The sequence below is a fragment of the Typopeltis vanoorti genome, chromosome 4, assembly GCF_054136105.1.
Source record: "Typopeltis vanoorti isolate ZY-2024b chromosome 4, IOZ_Tvanoo_1.0, whole genome shotgun sequence".
NCBI classification, from domain to species: Eukaryota; Metazoa; Arthropoda; class Arachnida; order Uropygi; family Thelyphonidae; genus Typopeltis; species Typopeltis vanoorti.
The window spans coordinates 70,213,387-70,235,009 of NC_143552.1; the positions used below are offsets into that span (position 1 = coordinate 70,213,387).

Genomic DNA, 21,623 nt, shown 5'->3' on the forward strand with positions numbered 1-21,623 from the left:
TCGGATACCACAAAGACAAGGTGATGACACCCAATACATCAGTACTATAACTATTCCATTTTTCAGCAATATTTCCAAAAAATTAGCTATCCTTCTAAAACCACACAATATTAGAGTAGCATTCAAGCCAGTCAATACTATTCAGAAATCTTTAAGATCACCGAAAGACCCTCATCCATGCTACAAGTACTCTGGAGTATATAATATACCTTGCACCTGTGGTGTTAGTTACGTTGGTCAGACCTCTAGAAGCTTCGAAACGAGACAGAAAGAACACATAGGAAATGTCAGAAACAACAGACAAGATATTTCAGGCCTTTCTTGCCACATTGCCTCTACCATCCATCTCATTGAGTGGGATAAGAGTCATATGCCCTATATAGAAGAGTACTACCATTCGAGAACCTTCAAGGAGGCTGCTACGGTCGCCCGTTCAACAGGAAACCTAAATAAGAATCAAGGTCTAATCCTACCGGAAATTTGGAAAGCTTTAATCAGATCACTAAACATCAAAGAAATGAACTTTCACGCCAATTACATTATGTCTCGTAACAAATAAATCATGTTCCAGAGAGACGCGCACTGTCTCGTACAATACTAATTTTGTATGAGAACTGTCAGTTAAAACCTAGTCTGTTACCTTCATATAGCTTACCAATTGTATTCCCTGAAGATGCCGATAGCAAAATTCGGCGAAACATGTAGGACAATAAATTAAAACCCACTTGACTAACATTCAAAAAAAGTGTTTTAGTTATTATACAAGTAGTCAAGGAAGAAAATCACCAAATACTAAAATAAGTTTTAAGTGAGTAGACATATAGATACAAAATTAATAACGGAAAACTCATGTGCAAAGATTATTTAATAGTATAATTTTCGCCTGTGTATCACAGGCATCTTCAGTACATTTTAAGCTCAAAATTAAACAATAACTGACAATTCCAAAAAGCGCAACCTAAGTAGCTGGTGTAAGATAACTAAAAAGGTCAATACATTTCCTAACAAAAAAAAAATGTATACAATAAAAAGTTAGGAAAGATTAGCTGATTTATAAAGTACTATCTCCCATAAAGGGGATAGACGTAAGCCGTCGGATCTGTTTAAGTTAGGAGAATGAAGTAAAGTTTCACATGTTTCTTTATAAAGGCGTTCCATGAACGCCTTTATAAAGAAACATGTGAAACTTCCTAACTAGGAGGAATTAGGAGAATGAAGTAAATTAGGAGAATGAAGTAAAGTTTCACATGTTTCTTTATAAAGGCGTTCCATGAACGCCTTTATAAAGAAACATGTGAAACTTCCTAACTAGGAGGAATTAGGAGAATGAAGTAAATTAGGAGAATGAAGTAAAGTTTCACATGTTTCTTTATAAAGGCGTTCCATGAACGCCTTTATAAAGAAACATGTGAAACTTCCTAACGTAAACAGATCCGAAGGCTTACGTCTATCCCCTTTATGGGAGATAGTACTTTATAAATCAGCTAATCTTTCCTAACTTTTTATTGTATGCATTTTTTTTTTTTTTTGTTAGGAAATTTATTGACCTTTTTAGTTATCTTACACCAGCTACTTAGGTTGCGCTTTTTGGAATTGTCAGTTATTGTTTAATTTTGAGCTTAAAATGTACTGAAGATGCCTGTGATAAACAGGCAAAAATTATACTATTAAATAATCTTTGTACATGAGTTTTCCGTTATTAATTTTGTATCTAAATACTAAAATATAAGCAATTGAAAAGAGAAGGCAGGGTAGAACCTCAAAAAAGGTTATTGGATGGATAATGAGACCAGAATAGACAAAATTAAATTTAAAACGAAATAAAAAAAAAAAAAAACAGACAAATATGGTCTATACCCGTAATTAGTATTATTATGATGGTGGTGATGATATTAAGTTATGTTGCAAGTGTATTCCCAATATACTGATAACCAATAAATAGGTATAAAAATAAAAAATCAAACCATTAAATATAAATTGGCTGCTTCTCTGTGGACGTGAAAATTGCAGTAATGTGATTTAATTAAAACTGTTCATGCGGAGGCAGTTTAATAGAAAAAACTGCGTGTTAATTAGATGTCGGCGTACCCGATGTTGGAGATAATTTCACTTTTTTAATCTTGATTTGAAAAAAAAATAATAATAATAACAGGAAACATTCAAAAATACAGGCATTTCCTTTGCATTTAGTGAAACTGTGTTCCGTCGCTGTTCGAAGTACAGTCAAACCGTGAAGAAGCTGTCAAACACTCTTACAGTTTTAACAGAAGCATTCGTCCAGGTCAGTGTTCCATTAATTACATATCAGCTTCAATAATCAATAATAAAACTTAATATGATTTTCCCTAATTATGTGCTCTTTTTCCCTTAATATTTTGATACAAGTTTGTGGCCTTAGAATCATTACATAATTTTAACTTCAGCAGGATACTGAAAATTCCTTATCGATTCTGAGAGCCTACAGGTACCGTACATAAAATTGAAGCACAGAACAATAATAAGAAACACTTTTATTGAAATTATGTCAGTAAATGTAGTGTCTTATTTTCAGAGTGCTAAAGATTTATTTATATTGATTCCATAGGATGTAGCCGCGGACATCTTGGTGACCTACAAGGAAATCCTTATCGTCTGCGCGATATCGTTAGGTAAGTACGTCACAGTAATTTACGTGAAACCTTCAACGAACCAGAACAAATACTCAATTGGGAACTAGTTAGCTTAATTTGAGGTGTATGCATGCGTGTGTGCCTGTGCGTGTCATACTTGTTGGTACTGTAAATACAGGCTACTATAAATAGAGCTAACAACTTTGCAAATTTATTATGCTGAAAGTCTAAATGCTAAAATTCAGTAAGATTTCCGTACTTCAGAGATCAACAAATGCTACTGAAACTTTTTACAGTCCAATAAATCGCAAAGAAAAATTGAGATTTCAATGATGAAAACATTATTTGAATGATTTCGTCGAAAACACCAGTCCAAAATAAATATTTATTAATCAAATAACTAAAATCACATAGCATATTTTAAAAAATATGCATGCAATTTTGAGAACTTATATCGCTAGTGATGATACATAATTAAATAAGAAACATCACCTATCAAAATGCACGGAGAAATTGTCGACACATTTCCGTGGTAGACGAGGTCGAATTCCATTGCTGATGAGAAACATTTTCCAGGTGTTTTAAATAAAGGTTCCAAAAAGAGGTCATACGTTTTTGTTTTTGTTTTTCTCAAGAAAACGTGGATCTGTTTCCAGTCCTGAAATCAAACCTGGCTGAAAAACTTAGTATACTGACATCTCATGCCCGTTGCCTCCACGATAATTTCTAACAACCCAAATGGCATTTAAGACAAGTTTTTCAAACAACTGGAAAAACTTACTTCTTCTTTCTGGTGCTTTTATCCTGCAGGTGCAGGATCCCTATTACATGCTGCGACTTTGGGCAACCCCAACCGGCCTGTCGCCTGGCGTTGTGAGGGGGGGGGATGTATTTTTATGTCTGTAGATGTGAGTTCATGGGGGCCGGTTTGCCTGTTCTGGGAGAAGGGAACAATAATATCATCATTTAGCGATTCATTCGTTTCTCTGTGAAAACTGAGATGACTGCATTGAACGTTTTTATTCTTGACCTCAACTAAGTCTTGTACCATTGGGAACGATGGGGTCAGAGTTTGTTGATGTTGTCAAGAGAAGGGTACATTTATGTTGCACTGATCATCAAGCAGTTTGAGCTTGGCTTCCAATGATCTAATTTTGCAGCAGGCTGCTACTCGAGGCTTTCAATGCATTTTGTTAAGTTCAGTAGCTGCTTTACTAAAAGGAGGCACAGTAAACAGAGAAAAGTCTGCACTTGCAGCACTTCATATCAATTCAAGAATGAAATGGCACCGGTCCATTAATGAATGTTTGGAAAGAACTTTTGTAGGTGGTTGACAATTTTCGTCGCTTGGCGGAGACACCACACTGTTTAGAAGAGCTCCCGAAGGGCCTGAAAAAGTTTCATGTTTGGTCTCTTCATAGTAAAAATAAGATAAATAATGCATCTTTAGGTTAGTGAATGTTTTGCGATCCTTCGAACTAAAAAAAAGAGGGGAGGGGATTGTTGTTTTCGTTTGCAATCGGTGTCATCAAGAGATATTTAAATATACTTTGCAAAAATTATGCAAAAAGATTCACATTCTTCTCGAATGCTTCTGGAATATAAAGACAAGAGACGCATGTTAAAGGACTTATGCAATAGTGAAAAGGAAGCAAGGTTAAAGTTTGCCGACTTTCGGCAAAGTGTTGTCATTGTATTCCAAGTTCTCAGCATCAATTAGTTCGTGCGAATTACAGTACAATTAAAGGATCGAATATTAGCTATGGCAGACATCAATTAAAAGACAGATATGTGATCAGTGAAAACAGAAAAGTGATGTGAAAAACCCAAGAAACAAGCAGGAAAACCATATAAAGTGACGGAAAGAGAAGGGTATATACTAGAAATGATTTTGTACTCTTCTTACTTCAGTGGAGTCTCTCAACCTGAATTTCAGCGCATTCACACACAGATAGTTGTATAGGTTTGTATCATATGATTATGTACTGAACTCTATAAACTCGATTTCTGTGAAAGGAATGCTGTGTATAAACTAAATATCATTCCAAACAATACTCGATTTTCACAATACATACTAAGCTCCCTGTGATTGTACTCTAGGCCGAAAGCTGTGGTACTGAGTGACGAATCAAAACACTACGCACAAGGACAAATCAGAAACTTGTTTGAGAGCGATAGCTGCAAGGAGAACATTATTTACCAGGGTATATCGTCCATTCTCGAATTCGGAGATTCGAGAACTTCTATCAAGGTATTTTCAACTGAAAGTGAGTTAGCCAGTTTCATACGGAGATGGCAGGATGTTCCTTACGGAAACTCGGGTTTTTCGTCTCGCAACAGGGAAAATTGGCCAGTAGAATACATGCAATTTACAGACAAATTTATAGGGCTAGGACTAGCCACCTTATCCTCGAATAACGCTTACGAAATCCAAAGATACAGGAAGGTTTGTGGACGCTTAATTACTTAAGCATCACAAAAACAACTAAATCACGATAGTAATTAATTCTTTCAATTAAAAAAAATCAGATAAAAAAGGTCACTGCTCTTTCATACACTCTATTGACAAAAATAATTTCAAAAAAATCCTTAGCCCAGCCACATTTGTACAATAAATGAGCTAAGGATTTTTATTTATTTTTTAAAATATTTTACATCATCTGGAAATCCCGCTGTGGACACCGCACGAACATAGAACTTTTTCAAGCCATTTCTGGCCTTCAATAAACGGTACAATGATCTCACCTGGAGATGAAATTTGTGATTGTCTTTAAGTAATAGGTAATCTGCCAGCTAAAGACAATCCCAAACATCCATACTCACGGCGAAATTCGAACCAAGAGTCTGTCGGCTGGAGAGCGGCTATGTTATCAACTCGGCCAACAATAATGCTTCCATTAATAATAATAATAATAATAATAATAATAATAATAATAATAATAATAATAATAATAATAATAATAATAATAATAATAATAATAATAATAATTGTTTCTACTCTTTTAATACTTATTATTTTTTCAGATTACATACAATATGATTCTATAATATGATCTTCAAGAGATACCTTATAAAATAAACTTATTCATATTGTCCATCATGGGGAGCCCCTAAACGTATGGTAGGCACTTGAAGTAAAAAAAAAAAAACTTCATTAGATGCAGTTACAGATTAAACATAATGGTTTGCATTTTTTAACTAGTCATGTTATTAACACAATAACTGTTTTCGTTCTATCAGCTATTATCAAAAATGATTATTAAGAGCGGGAAAGAGGAAAATAAATCACTGTAGTCCACGAAAGATGATAATAAGGCCTGCAGTAAGCTCCAGAAAGTAAAATGACTTGATGGAAGGTTCTCCGCATATCGTAAGTCAAGAAAGGAGACGATATTTATGGAGTCTAATAAGGTCAGCATCTTCAGTTTGGTGTGACAGAGAAGTTTTGGACGTGCTTGATAAGTTCCATAAAGATCATGCTGAACAACTGCCATTTACTACAATATAATTTTTTTCCCCTCTGAATGTCTATAGTTAAGGTTTATAGTTAAGCTAGATCGTTTAAAATTAACGTCAATTTCATAGTACCCATATAATTATTCGTATCAACTGTGTAGTTCCTGACCAGTCTGTCAATTTGATAGGAGAAAAAAACATTCGCAGGGATTAAAAATCCATCATAATGACTGAGTTTAATATATAATACCTTTAATATAATAATGACTGACTCAGCTTTGGTTGAAAAGTCTGTAAAATATTCGTCGCATCACCTTGAATGGATACGAATCTTGATCTTTCCAATAACTGCAGGCGATGGTCCTGTGAATGCACAGGAAACGAATGGGACTGTGGAGAAAGGAAAAAGCGTCCAGTACTGCACTGTGTGAAAGAACAGTGGGTGGGTGGTGGTGGGGGTAATGGATTTTTTTAATTACTTGCGCGTTGAATCCATATTATTGAACACATATCCTGTATTCCAAAGGATCTTTCATATCACTTCTTGATAATGGTAAAACTGAGGTACAACTACGGTACTACAAAACTCGACAATATGGAGGGAACATACGCTTAAGTGGGTCAAATGGAGACTCTGAGGAGATAGGGAAGTAACAACGAAAATTCTTAACAAAATCTCGTTACTTACTGTGTTAAAAAAATGACGATAGATCGAATAATTTGTCTTAATTCATAACACATCATATCACTGTTAATTCATTCTAACAGTAATTAACATCGGAATTCATTTGTTTTTGCATCGTATTTCTTTGACAATAAAACAACTGAATTAGGTTTATTGCATTATGTTTTACAGGACGTCGTCAGTTTGCAAATTCTAAGATAAATATTTACCTCAAAGTACACACACACACACACACACACACACACACACACACACACACACACACACACACACACACACACACACACACACACACACACACACACACACACACACACACACACACACACACCAATTTCTAACAAACACCTGCCTAATAGAAATGGCTATAATAAACGCACCATGTAAACTTTCTGACCAGTATTTTAATATAATTTAATAAATAAATATAAATAATTTTGTGTTTGTCCATTTCCGGTTTTAGTCATTGTGTGTGTGTGTGTGTGTGTGTATATATATATATATATATATATATATACTTGTATATAGAGGCTAATGACTTCGTATCACTTGCCTTAGTATGTATCCCATAATGCAAAGCACTAACATCCTTTCGGACATGTAAAATGCTATGCATAATGACAGGTATCGCTACCCAGACCGGTTTCGACCTTTGTTGAGGTCTCATCAGTGGGAGCCAGACCCAGAGATATACCAAGCTTGAAATAATGCAGAAGTCATATATATCATATACAAGTAGCCATGGATACATACTAAGGCAAGTGATACGAAGTCATTAGCCTCTATATACAAGTAGCTCAGATGTGAATATATTTCACGAGCAAAAAATAGTTTTTGCTTCCTTGGGCAAAGGATTGAAACCAAGTATATAATTCCTTGGTATCTTTAATATATATATATATATATATATATATATATATATATATATATATATATATATATATATATATATATATATATATATATATATATAGTCTGGTCTTCTAGATTCTAATGCAAATACAGTGGAGTGGGTGCAAAGAGGAATGTTAAGGATGATGTCGGAACTGTGAAATGTAGATTACGAGAATAGATTGAGAATTTGTGGATGCGGACACAAGCAAATAGGAGGAAGAGAAGAGGGTGACATAACATAGACCTACAAACTGCTGAATGGGTGATACAGCCAACAGATGGAATTTTTTATTTTATGGAGGGCGGAGAGAGAGAGAGAGAGAGGATAGAGCCAGAGCGGTGCGTATTTGGAATGGCTTGCCTTTTTAGGCTGTAAGCACACGTAGTGTGATTAAATTGGAGAAGGTACGATAGGTGGTGAGAGTGACTGTGGTCTCACTCGATGAGACCCCGATTGCCTGGAGGTTTCGTGTAATAATAATAATAATAATAATAATAATAATAACTATTATTATTATTATTATTACTACTACTGCTACTACTACTATTGCCGGCCTGAATAGTATAGTGGATTTGTTAGTGTGATAAAACATAGTTTTTTTTTTTTGCCTTATAGTTATATTGCATGTATGTAACAGGCTATATATATATATATAATCTAAGTTCATATTACATTTTAATTTACATAGGTTGTTTTTAAAAATGAGCTTAAATTTATATTCTACAATAATGTATATTATTTCTGGGAAAACTCCCATGTTACTCCTCATTATAAACTATTATAATGACATTTAAACAGGGGCACTCCTAAACTGAAGCAGGCAATATAGCTGTATTATAATAGTTCTACAATAATGTTTTTTTAATCAAGATCAAGTAGCAGAAAGACGCTTCATTTTCTCTCTTTTTTTTTTGTAGGAATGGCTATTGTTGTGCTTGTGGTTTTGAGGTTTTTTGCTGGAGTGATCATCTGGATGATTCTCATATTTGTTAGTCTTGCTGCGCTTGGTGGAACAGGCTACGTCTGGTAAGTGACTAACTTTATTAATACGAGCAATCCAATAGAAAGAGAAAGAGAGAGAGAGAGAGAGAGAGAGAGAGAGAGAGAGAGAGAGAGAGAGAGAGAATTTTTATCGTTGACATGGCCTCTAATGGCAGCATGATAATTTCTAAAGAGAATTATAGGTACAAAAGTGATTCGGAAGTACTGAGAATACAAACGGAAAAATAAACTATGTTTGAATGCTTAGAATACCAAGACACTTGGTGAAAATCTCGAATATAATAATCTTTTGGGATAGCAGAAAATTCGAGTGATAAAATATAAATATTTCAATAAAAGTTGGAATTTTGTTGGAAAAAAGTTGGAAAGTTGGAATAAAAGTTGAATAAGGAAAACGCCTAGATGGCCAGGTACACTTAATAATTATTATTATTTATTATTTCGTGACACCTCCAAAGAGTCCGAAGCTAGAAATAAATATTTTCTACAACTGCCTGAACAGAACTGTCCTCATTAAAAATAATAATAATAATAATAAAATAAAATAAAATAAAATAAAATAAAATAAAATAAAAAGATCCATTCTAATGACTTCTCAGAATTGAAAGAAACTAAATTTATTAATACCCGATAGATGGCGACACAGTATAACATAACACTGTTTCGCAATCGATTACGGGATTAAATCAGAATTTTAATCCTTATATTAAAGTCAATTAATTAGCAAAAAAATTAACTATATATATATATTCGCACATTAAAAATCGAACACTTTTGAAGTTGAGGGATGTTTTGAAATTTCATTTCTTCGGTATAAGCTGCATTGGTGGTATAGTTCGCCCACCGATTTGAGGTCCCTCGAAACTACTGCGCATGTCAGAAAAAGGAGAATCCATTCCGATAATAGGGTAATCAGTCTGTCTTCTGGGATGTATAACTGTCTTTACTTACAATATATGAATTATGTCCAAGATTCTGTGTATTTCTGTTTTATTATTGCTTTTAATTAAGAGTTTCACTAGATTTATTTTTCAACTTGACAGGAAATAGCAATGAATATTTTATGATCCTTCCTTATAAGTTATGTACCTTACTTATTTAATTATATGCAGATAATGTAATTTGGACTAAAGACATTGAGCAATGAGTATTAAATTAATGGGAATTTTCTGCAGTAACTGATGAAGCTAGAGACCTGAACTTGGTTCGCAGCGAAACGAAACCTTTCTTCTTCTTCTTCCAATTGTTCTTCCATAGGAAGGGATTGATGAAAAAGTAATATTGTTTTCTTTCGTCTTATAAAACACAAACTTAATATTGACAAGAATTTTTGCTACTACGTACTGATAGTACTATTATATTGATAGTATTACATTGATTATTGATAGTATTACAAATCTCCTTTTAGCAAACTTAATGTCAACACTCTAGAAAGACTCTCGGCACTTCGTTGTAGTGGTTATTAATTATATGGTGATTGGGGAGATGGTCATAATTTTCCGTTAAGTGAGGTGATATTGCGCATAGTAAATTTTTCCTCATCAGTAACCTTAACACCGAGCATAATGATATATGCATAATGACATAATGCATGCATCATGACCCCCTCCCCCAAATACACACACACCTACCATGCTGATAAACCATCACAAGAAGAGCTGGTTGGAGGCGGATCCAACAGAGAATATAAGAGTAATGTACGATATATCTTAAAAAAATACAAAATTCTTCTACAAGAAGCAACCAAAAAAAACCCTTAACCCTATGTCTATATTTTTAAAGAATGGAACTAGTAAAACATTTGTGATAATTTCAATAATACTTAATAATTTCAATAATAAATTCTATAATTTTTCTGACAAAGATTTTTATACTTACACTCATACTGCCCTATGTAAATATATTGTTAACACTACGAAAAGTAGCAAATCTGAAGCTCCATAAAATTTAGATGGAAAATATTACTAAATAAAAAAAAGATTGTGTAGTGTTTATTACAGAACACTCAGATAATTATGTAGTTCAATATTTTGAAAATCACTATTTTGAATTATTGCCTTCTTTGGAAATGTAAAAATATCACTCTTGTACAGTTCGATATCGAATATCCAGGCAAAAGTCGTAAGAGTCGTAAGAGTCAAGTCGAGCCCTAAGTTCCCATCTTAGCCATGAATTGATAATATTCAAGTATAAGAATAATTGAACTAATTTTCATGAAATTGAATTTATTTCCATGAGCATAGATATTTACTGCAATTCTATTGCAGTAAATATCTATGCTCATGGAAAATAAAATATGCTATCAGTATCCAAGTCGAGCCCTAAGTTCCCATCTTAGCTGCGAATTGATAATATTCAAGTAAAGTAAAGTATAAGAATAGTTCAACTCGTTTTAATATTATTAAAAAAAACAATACAATTGCAGTAAATATACTTCTGGTAAAGTTCCAAGAGTGGAAAGAGGGTAAAATAATTCCACTGCATAAGGGAGGCTCCAAGACAGAAATAGCAAATTATAGGCCAATCAGTATATCAGGAGTGGTGGCTAAGGTTTTGGAGAAATTGATAAAAATTAGAATTCAGGACTGGGTGGACAGAAATACGATGCTTCATAAGGGGCAACATGGTTACTTTCTGTTACTTTCTATAATAAAGTAATAGTAGAGTTGGTTAATTGGGAGGTTAAAGGAAATCCCTACTCGGTGATACCGTTGGAGCAAATGGGAATGAAACTGAAGCTGGTAAGTTGGATTAGAGGGTGGCTGATGGACAGATATCAAAGAGTGGTTTATGGAGGAGCTGAGTCTAGTAGAAGGCAGGTGGCTAGTAGTGTACCTCGGGTACTTGGTCCTCAGTTGTTTAATTAGTACATTAATGACATTGGAAATAATCTGAAAGGAAATATCCACTTGTTTGCTGATACCGCTGGACTTTGCAAAGGCATTTGACAGGATTCCACACGGAACTCTGTTGCATAAATTGGAGCAAATGGGAATGAAACTGAAGCTGGTAAGTTGGATTAGAGGGTGGCTGATGGACAGATATCAAAGAGTGGTTTATGGAGGAGCTGAGTCTAGCAGAAGGCAGGTGGCTAGTAGTGTACCTCCGGTACTTGGTCCTCAGTTGTTTAATTAGTACATTAATGACATTGGAAATAATCTGAAAGGAAATATCCACTTGTTTGCTGATACCGCTGGACTTTGCAAAGGCATTTGACAGGATTCCACACGGAACTCTGTTGCATAAATTGGAGCAAATGGGAATGAAACTGAAGCTGGTAAGTTGGATTAGAGGGTGGCTGATGGACAGATATCAAAGAGTGCTTTATGGAGGAGCTGAGTCTAGCAGAAGGCAGGTGGCTAGTAGTGTACCTCCGGTACTTGGTCCTCAGTTGTTTAATTTGTACATTAATGACATTGGAAATAATCTGAAAGGAAATATCCACTTGTTTGCTGATGATGCAAAAGGTGGGAAGAGCAATAGCCAATTCAAATGATGTAGATATCTTGCAGGATGACTTAAATAGGCTAGCGTTATGGGCTAAGGTAAATGGCTATCAGTTTAACGTGGCTAAGCGTAACGTGGTGCACTTCGGGAGGATGTAAGAGGTAACTCACAACTAAAATATTTAAAAATCACAGCGAGCAATCTAGAATAAAATTGGCTTTTATGATTTCGGATGACGTGGATCTACTGAAAAACAATATAGAGAAATAAAAGGCCCATTTGAAAAAAAAAAAAAAGTTGAGAATATTATCGTCTGCTGCAGGAACAAACAATTGCATAGCAAGTATTATCGAATTGTCAGCCACAGATGTCATCAACTACCATCTCATCAAATCCACCAAGGGAGTTTTCCGGAAATGCGCGTCCGGCTCTATAATTTATACATGAAGTAATTATTTTAGTTTTCAAGTTTTACGTCTCCTTATTTTATCAAATAGCCAACGCGTCAGTGACAAAATTCGAGTCGCGCACGCTAATAAAAACGTTAGCAATACATCGAAGCTGGGGGGGGAGGGTACCAAAATGCATCAACGTTTTTGAAACTTCACTCATAAAACATAATTATCGATCTTTTCAGAAATTAAAAAAAAGAGACTACCATATATAATGTAACTGGTTACTGCAAATATCCAGTAATAATTATTAAAGGAGAAAAATGTGTGTGCAGAAAATTTTAAATTGCAAATAAAAAATACACTGATCTGCTTTTTTCCCGCTGCAACTACAAGATCCGTGTATGAAATAATCACTTCTAATTCTGACTTAAGGGAAAAAAAAAAAAAAAAGAACTGTCGTTTGATCTACAAATATCGTAAAAGTAGCGGAACGAGGTGTTACAAATTCTTTTGCATGTTCTGTTCTACTTTTTAGCTTTGCAGATTTTAGGCTCTTAATTTTATTTAGGTCAATTAATTAGTTAAGACTAAAGGAGTTTCGCCTACTTCCTTTGAGGAATAAATGGCGTTAGAGGATTTACTTTGTTATTTATTTTAAGGCGTAAAATCTACAAAACATGTAATCGTTAACGAGAATTTCTATGATACACAGTTTCACATATCAATCTTCATTACACTGTCAATATACAAATATGGCGTTATTTATTTCAAAAAATAGCTTGCATGATAATACAAAATTAGCAAAGTTTAGTAGGCTTGCACTGTATTTTTCAGGTCACAAATAAAGTGAAAAAAAAAAGCCTGTTATAAATAATAATAATAATAATAATAATAATAATAATAATAATAATAATAATAATAATAATAATAATAATAAAAGTTCAAAGATGAATATTAATATAATATTCAAGACTTGGGATTAATATAACTTAAGCATACGTGCCGAATATGAACAGAACTAAAATAGGGTTTTACTCGTTCTTAGACTTAATATCTTACCTTGAAAGTAGGTTATCATACCTCATTAAACCTAACTGGAACAAACATAACTCAAATAAACACAGGCACATAAATTTCAAGCATTCAGCTTTGATGCACATTAAAGTAAAGTTGATTTCACGGAATACGAAATACGTTATTCCATTTGTACAGAATTTATATAACTTAATAAACATTTAAGTACAAATTTACTAATAGTTCATACCAATTTACTAACAGCAAGCTCAAAACAGATGCGCTTCTCACGAAAATCAAAGAAAACATGTTTCAGCGCTCTCTATATTTACGATACCAATTGTCATGACTTGCACAAATAATTCTAAATTAAAGTTATTCCTAACCATATTATTATTTTTTATACATGTATAATTACAAGTAAATTTTATAACCATATTATTATTATTATTATTATTATTATTATTATTATTATTATTATTATTATTATTATTATTATTACAAACTGACCCCTCTGAACAGACACTAAAAAAAATCAAAGTTCATTAATTTGGCAGTTCAGTAATTTATATTTTTGTGTCTAGCTAGTACAATATAATTTTTTAAACAAATCTTTTTTAATTACTAGTTTCGTGCAACATTTTCATGTACTTCTCCAGATTAAAAAAAAATAAAAATAGGTATTCACAGAAATATTTCTGAATTAATAACTGTTATTCAAATTCAGAACACATGCATTTTACAGACAAAAAATATTGTCTGCCGAGGTGATGAGCGGTAGATGGCGTTGATGGTAGTCGTGTGTTACATGTGGTGAATGAGGAATTGTGAGTAGTGGAGTAGAGTAAATGGCCCGCTCATGATGAGTTTTTGGACTCCTTGGAGGTGTCATGTAATAATAATAATAATAATTTTTTATTTTTTTAATAATAATTTTATTGATCTCTCAAATATTTACATATATGCAATGATCATCTTGAGTAACATTCAGTATATTATTTTACAAGGTTCAGCACTAAGTGCTACATATAATGAAATTTCAATAATAATGATGATAATATAGTTGTTGTCGTTGTTGTTGTTGTTTTGCTATTTTTCAAAATAACAATCACAGTAATAATTTTCAGTTGTATAGTTCAGAGTTACACAAGTTATATAATATATGTTGTAGTTTACTTTTTTTTTTTGCAAAGTTTGAGAAAGTGTGATTACAGAATAGTATTTACACAAAAGCAATTAAAATATTATATTTCCTAATCCTCACAAACATACAATGTAAACTCATTATTTACATAATTTTTTAATAAGAAGAATAATTTATTACATTATTTTTTTCATGTTATATAGTAATATTATATTAATGATATTATCACATAATAATCAGTATCTTCTTTATTATTATTATTTTTTTTTTTTACTTTACTGACTGTTTTGTTACATAATCTGCATTCTTTGATTATAAGGATTAGGTGTAGATGAGTGAGGCGAGTTAATCCCACCTACTTGAAAGCTTGGGTTAGCTTTTATAAAGAGAGTGGGATTTAGCCTTCACTATTTATGTTATTGTTACCGCGTGGTTAGCCTAGTGACTTTGCGCAACCATATGCCTGGTGAAGGAATGTCCCAGGTTCGATTCCCGTTGTAGACATGAGGAATTTGAGGATCTTCTCAGGCATAGCCAAGTTGGGCGCGGTCAGTAGGGTTTTCCCGCCAGTTTATCTGGCGTTTTTCATCCCGCAAACAGGCAAACCGGCCCCATGGACATACGCCTCTACAGTCAAAAATATATCCCCCCAGCGGCAGACCAGGCGATGGGTCGGTTGGGAGTAGTACTAACAAGAAGTCGCATCTAAAGTAACATGCGGACCTTGCAGGGGAAGCGGGAATAACGCGTAGTAGAAGAAGATTTATGTTATTGTTACTATTATGCATGGGATGTAGGCAGTGAATGCTGGTGATTTGTGATGTGTATATTAGTGTTAATGGTATATTAACTTTGTTGGTATATTTTCCAGAGTTCGTGTTTTAATGTTCTGTAGTTATCTATGTATTTTAAATTTCTTGGTAGGTTGTTAAGTTGCGTGGGTATCTGATGTGATCTCACAAAGGAACCGTATGAGTTGTTGAAGCCAAGTTATAGTGCCAAGTGGGAAAGTACGTTTTGATGAACGTTCGTCGTCACGATATTCATGCCATACGCGACGAATTCTCGCTATCAATCGTTTCAAAACTTCGAGATAAAACTCACCATTGACCGTTTGGTCAGGCGGAACGAATTTGTGAATAATGCCCTTGGACTTAGAAATAAACCAGCATTGTCTTTACTTTTGACTTCTCCAAGCAACTTTTTTTCGGATGCCCCTCTTCTAGTAGTCTCCACTCAACACTCTGCGTGTGTAATAATAATAATAATAAATTAAACTTGTACTAGATGTTGAAACTCGTAGCGAGATGCTAGACGCGTGGCTCAGTGTTGCAATGTGCAGTATAACTTCTCTCATAGCCTAATTGATCAATATAGATTTCTCTTATATATAAGCTGCCCATAGTTAATTTAAGATGATATCTTGGTTTTTATTATACTGAACAGGACACCGTATCATTTCGCTCCCTTCTTGAAATCTACGTACATAGCTTTCGAGTTCTATGTATGGCAGTTTAGTGAGTTGCCATTTTACTTGGTGTTTTTCTTTGGCTGCATAAAATTGCCAGTCCTGATTTATGCGTCCATTTTTTTTCCTTCAATATCCTTGAAGTACAGAAGATTTTCAAACTCCTGGTCGTTTAAGAGGTGGGTCAGGTTGTTTCGACAATCATAGCAATACAACTTAAAAGTTGCCTTTCGACCACTATATATATATATATATATATATATCATATATATATATATATATCGCCGAAACAACTTCACTCACCTCTAACTCTATGCTATTCACAAATATATTTGACCACAGAATACACCCTCTGTCCAAAAAGAAACCGAACTTTTCGAAAATAGAAGAGACTAGTGGCGCCACCTGTTGCATCTTTTTGTTGTCGAAAGCAGCAACCTTCATTAGTGTTGTGTCAACTATTTATGACATTTGTTTCATTAGAAGCGGAATTATATTGCCAAGAGTTACAGTGTGTTTTGACGAACGGTCGGAAAATGAGTTTCAAACAGAGAGCTGCGATTGACTTTTGTGTTAAACTTGGTAAAAGGTCTACCGAAATGCATCAAATGCTTCAAAAAGCATACGGTGATCCACTAGCGCACCCAGGGAGGGGCCATGTCCCCCCCCCCAAAAAAAGGAAAAAAACACTAGAAAAATTTCCAAAAATATTTTCCTAATTAAAATTCTTTTTTTTTTTTTTAAATTTATGTTGTGTCGTGTCTTCTATTTCTATGCTACTTATGAATTAGCGGTCACATAAGATGACCATATAGCTCTCGGGAATCCTGGCCTCTGTGAACGCAAGGCGAACGAAGTAATGCTCGGGCGCTACTTCATTTGACCGAGCCAGGCCAGAGGAGATCACAGGTATCATGTATTGGCGATCACTGCAGATGCTCAATCATAGCTCGTATGCAATGCCTAGTGTGTATTCTCAAATCGTCTATTCAACTCGCCCCCCCCCAAGATTAAATCTTGAGTGCTCCACCCCCTCCAAGATTAAATCCTGAGTGCACCACTGCGGTGATGAATGCTTATCCCGTACTCAAGTTTACGAGTGGTTTAAGCGATTTCAAATGGTCGTGAGACACTTGAGGACAACGAAAAGCTGGGCCATCCAAAAACTGGACTGAGCCCGAAAACACCCAAAAAGTGCGTGATTTCATCAAAGCAAACCCGAAATCGTCCGTGAGATTGATTGAAGATGAATTGAGGGGTTTCAAAATCAACTGTGCAGAACATTTTGACCGAGAGTTTGGGCCTTCGTAAATTGAATTCGCGATTTGTTCCCCACAAGTTGACTGACGATCAAAAAATGTATCGAATTGGACAGAACTGCAAGGACCTCATTAAAACCGCTCGTAAGGACTCAAACTTCCTTGAAAACATCGTTGTTGGTGATGAAGCGTGGTGTTTTGAGTATGATCCCGAAACAAAGCGCCAGAGTGCTGAGTGGAGACCACCAGAAGAGGGCCATCCGAAAAAAAGTCGCTTGGAGAAGTCAAAAGTAAAGACAATGCTGATTTGTTTCTACGATTCCAAGGGCATTATCCACAAAGAATTCGTTCCGCCTGGCCAAACGGTCAATGGTGAGTTTTATCTCGAAGTTTTGAAGCGATTGATAGCGAGAATTCGTCGCGTACGGCAAGAATATCGTGACGAACGACCGTTCGTCAAAACACACTATCACTCTTGGCACTATAACTTGGCTTCTAATGAAACAAATGTCATAAACAGTTGATACAACACTAATGAAGGTTGCCGCTTTCGACAACAAAAAGAACAGCGGGTGGCGCCACTAGTGTCTTCTATTTTCAAAAAGTTCGGTTTCCTTTTGGACAGAGCGTGTACTATTCTTCACATTTCGGGTGGTGTCCGAACCCGAAGAATCTTTGAAGCAGCGCAGAAGAACTATTAAACTGATTAATGCCTGATCTCTCACCATTTTACTCCTATGTCTTATATGCATATGTTCTGTTTCTCTTGCATACATTTTCTGCAATATTTCATGGTAGATGCTTTGTCATAATTGGTATAAATTAATCCGCTATTCTCCTCTAAGACATGAGAGATAGTTTGGAATAGCCATCAAGTATTCGCAAGTGTGGTGGCTACTCTAAGCTAACATAATAAAATTTCTCTTCTTCTTCTTTCATTTTGTCCATTATTGTCCATTGAAACATCCTTGCTCCGCATGTATTTGCTAAACGGTGCAATCTGCAGGTTTCCGAATTCACTATTAATAACTTTCTTTTTCTTGAACTTTCTTTCTCTCGTGTGCGAATAATCATATAAAATAAATAAATACTTCCATTTCTGTTAAGATAATTAACATTAGCGACGTGAACTTTAAGTTTTTTTTTTCATTGTGAAAAGAAAAATTAATCAGTATTCCAAAACACGTATTGTGTTTTGAATGAGTATATTTATTTTCGCATTTGGAATCTCGGATCGCACTATTAAAATCAATGTTAGTCATTGATTGTAGAGTCATCCACACTAAGTAAATCTACTGGATTCAGTGGGTTATTTTGAGCGATTTAGAAAAGATAAAATAGAGAGAAAAAAGTGAAAATACTTGCAGTTTTTGTTTCTTTATGTTTCTAATAAAAGCATTACAGTGGTATGTAGCTTTGAGCCAGAATGACAAAATTCAATTTTCTCTTTTTTTTCTCTTTTCTCTCTTTTTTTTTTAATCTAAAAAAGTAGATGGAGTAATCCTTTCTAAATATCATTAAAGAGTTGCAAAAAGGTTCAGTAAAGTTGTTGTTTCGTATTTATTTATGCAGCACAGTACGTCAACCTAAAATTAAGCTTACATTTTCTCTAAAGGTACATGTGGTATATCAGGAAAGGAGATCTCGCAAAGCTTCCATCTAGCGATGCTCGGTATGATGAATTACAAAAAGAAGTTACCGCTTGGTTAGTGGGAGGCATTTGTGCTGCTGTCATTGTGGTAAGTAAAAATTACATCTAAAATCTCTTCCGAGTGCTATTTCTAAATTTGTCACGAAAAAGTGAGTAGGAAAAATTTTAAAAAATTGTCATTTGTTGTTTATCTTAAAGAAAAATTATTTCATTCTAGAAATGTCATCGTGATCTGTGAATCAGGTTATTACTGTAAACTTTACAGTAAAAGATATTACAACAGTTATCATCTACCAAAATGTTCAGTATTGAACATTTCGTGCAAGCCAATATAAGTCCATTATAGGTCGCAATAAATCTTCTAACTCATTTTCATTCAACGGGGTAATAGGCGGCATTCCATCCCCTAACTTTTGCAAATAGGTTGATAGCCAGCTCTACATTTCTCCATCGTGACAACTGGGTTCATGTCCTCCAGAGTACTAGACATAAAGGTAAGAGATAACAGACAAGTGCAACCATTTCGCATTCTAATCATGTCTAGTATTGTTGTAAGCGTGTTATGTGTTCTACCAATGATTTTTCTAAGGGTTAGAAACCTAAGTTTTTTAACTTAGATTTAAAATCTTACATATTTGAGCTATCAATCGACTAATTCAAAACATTTCTAAAAGGGTTTTGTTTACTAAACTTCTCTATTGCAGAATGCATTCTGAATGTTTTTGTTTTATGGAAACAGTAAAAGTAATAACAAGAAAACAAAGTATTTTTCGAAGAGCTTTTATACCAATACAATATGACCTTGATTTTTAGGGGAATTGTGTTTCGGTAAAAGCTTCGAAACACAAATAAAACTCTGTAGAAAGAATTGGTTAAGCACCTCAACCTTAGCAAAAGATCTTGAGAAATTTACAAACTTCTAAAACATTGGTGTTATCAAGGGGTTTTGTAGTGTCTTGAGACTCTACAGTTTACTGAAAGACACTGCTGTGAAATAAAAAAAAAGGAATTAAAAATATAATCGTCATATTGTTTGCTGCTAAAAAGCCACAGTATCCTGTAGATTTAATGAAGATTGTCATCGGTTCAAAACCTTCAAGCCCGTGCAATCCTAATATATATATATATATATATATATATATATATATATATATATATATATATAAAAAGAACTGAAGATAAGAACCACCAGTAAGGAGTATTAATGGAAAAGAAATCACACTTTCAGAAAAATTGGAAAATAGAAGACCAAGGTCTAGGTGGACTAATTCAGTCATAAGTGCCTTACAATCACGAAATGTTAGATATGATAATATTGGACTGCTGACAAGTAATAAACTAATTTGGAGGAAAATTGTGGACGGGAGATTAATAATCATGTAAATTTAATCGTGCATTCGTGTCACAGCTTGAACGCTCCTTGAGGGTATATATCAGGAAATTTATGATGACGTTGATGATATATACCGGCCCCTGAATTAGAAACCTTTATTGCAGATATACAAAACCAAGTATTTTTTTATACGTATATAAAAAATCCTCTGTTTCGTGCATATCCACGTGTTCCAGGCAACTATTTAAGGATACTGCTGGTCAGTAAGTGTCACTAATGTTGATCACAACGGAAGAAATATAAGATCTTTCAGATTTCTATAAGGCTTATTGTGGATTCGCGTCTGACTCGAGGCACACGAGTTTGAAAACCACAGTGCTCACTGGGTTCTCAAGAGGTGAGGTATACTGGGTGTTTAATCAGTGGAAAAATAACTCAATTTGGCATTGCTTGTCTAAGAAGCGTAACTGTGATCCTGAGACAGTGTGTCAGTAACGTCGTCTGAGAAGTCTTAAACCGATCTACGTGTGTATGTGTTCAGCAATTGACAGAAGCATTTAATGAAGACTGCTCCCGACCCATATCTCGCGAACTATGGGCAGAGAATTGAAGAGGATCGGCATTAGCAATCGCATGCCTACACGTAAAATAAAAGTTTCCAATTCAGTGGCCGATATGTGTACAATAAACACAAAATCCTAGTATACATGTAGATAATGAATCTATGCACAGAACCTGTGAGATGATTTCATGTTTATCTTCTAGTATTTCATGAAAATACAAAGAAATGTTTACATTCATTTGGCTTAATGTTTTAACTGAAACTCACTTTAATGCTTTCTTATTTCAGCAGACTGCAGTCAAAAAAGAGTTGAGTTTTAATTGTTCACTTAGAACTCGAGAATTTTTTTTTTCTCCAGTAAACATGTTTTTTCATGTATTATTTTTAGCATTCAACATTTCAACGTTTTGTTTTTCTCTGAAAAATGAATGCGCATACATTTAATTGAGTTCATCATTTACAAATATCCACTCTAACAACTAACTTATTTACCACATTCGCTGATATCTGTTCTCACCACCTTTTTCTAACTCCTGAAAGGTTTAGGCTAAAGGAAAATTATTGCTGACTTAGCTTCATATAAACCTAATTCATGTTATGATAACGCAATTAGATATATCTGTCAATTGCTACTCTCATTACAGTTTGTCTTTTAGAGAATGATAAATCCAAGTGTTTTTGGAGGGAAAACCTTGCCACGTAT

The 21,623-nt window shown here is 34.3% G+C and overlaps 1 protein-coding gene across 3 annotated transcripts in view; it reads left to right on the forward strand.

Annotated features, from left to right (window-relative positions):
• The window catches only part of LOC150107396 (choline transporter-like protein 1), a 135,618-nt gene that overhangs the window by 82,264 nt on the left and 31,731 nt on the right, over positions 1-21,623 (forward strand). For all 3 annotated transcript variants that reach the window (XM_090391263.1, XM_090391261.1, XM_090391264.1), the window contains exons 6-9: positions 2,191-2,281; positions 2,585-2,648; positions 8,563-8,671; positions 18,990-19,113. In XM_090391263.1, coding sequence (XP_090247389.1) covers positions 2,191-2,281; positions 2,585-2,648; positions 8,563-8,671; positions 18,990-19,113 — 388 coding nt within the window. The remainder of the gene's footprint in view (positions 1-2,190; positions 2,282-2,584; positions 2,649-8,562; positions 8,672-18,989; positions 19,114-21,623) is intronic.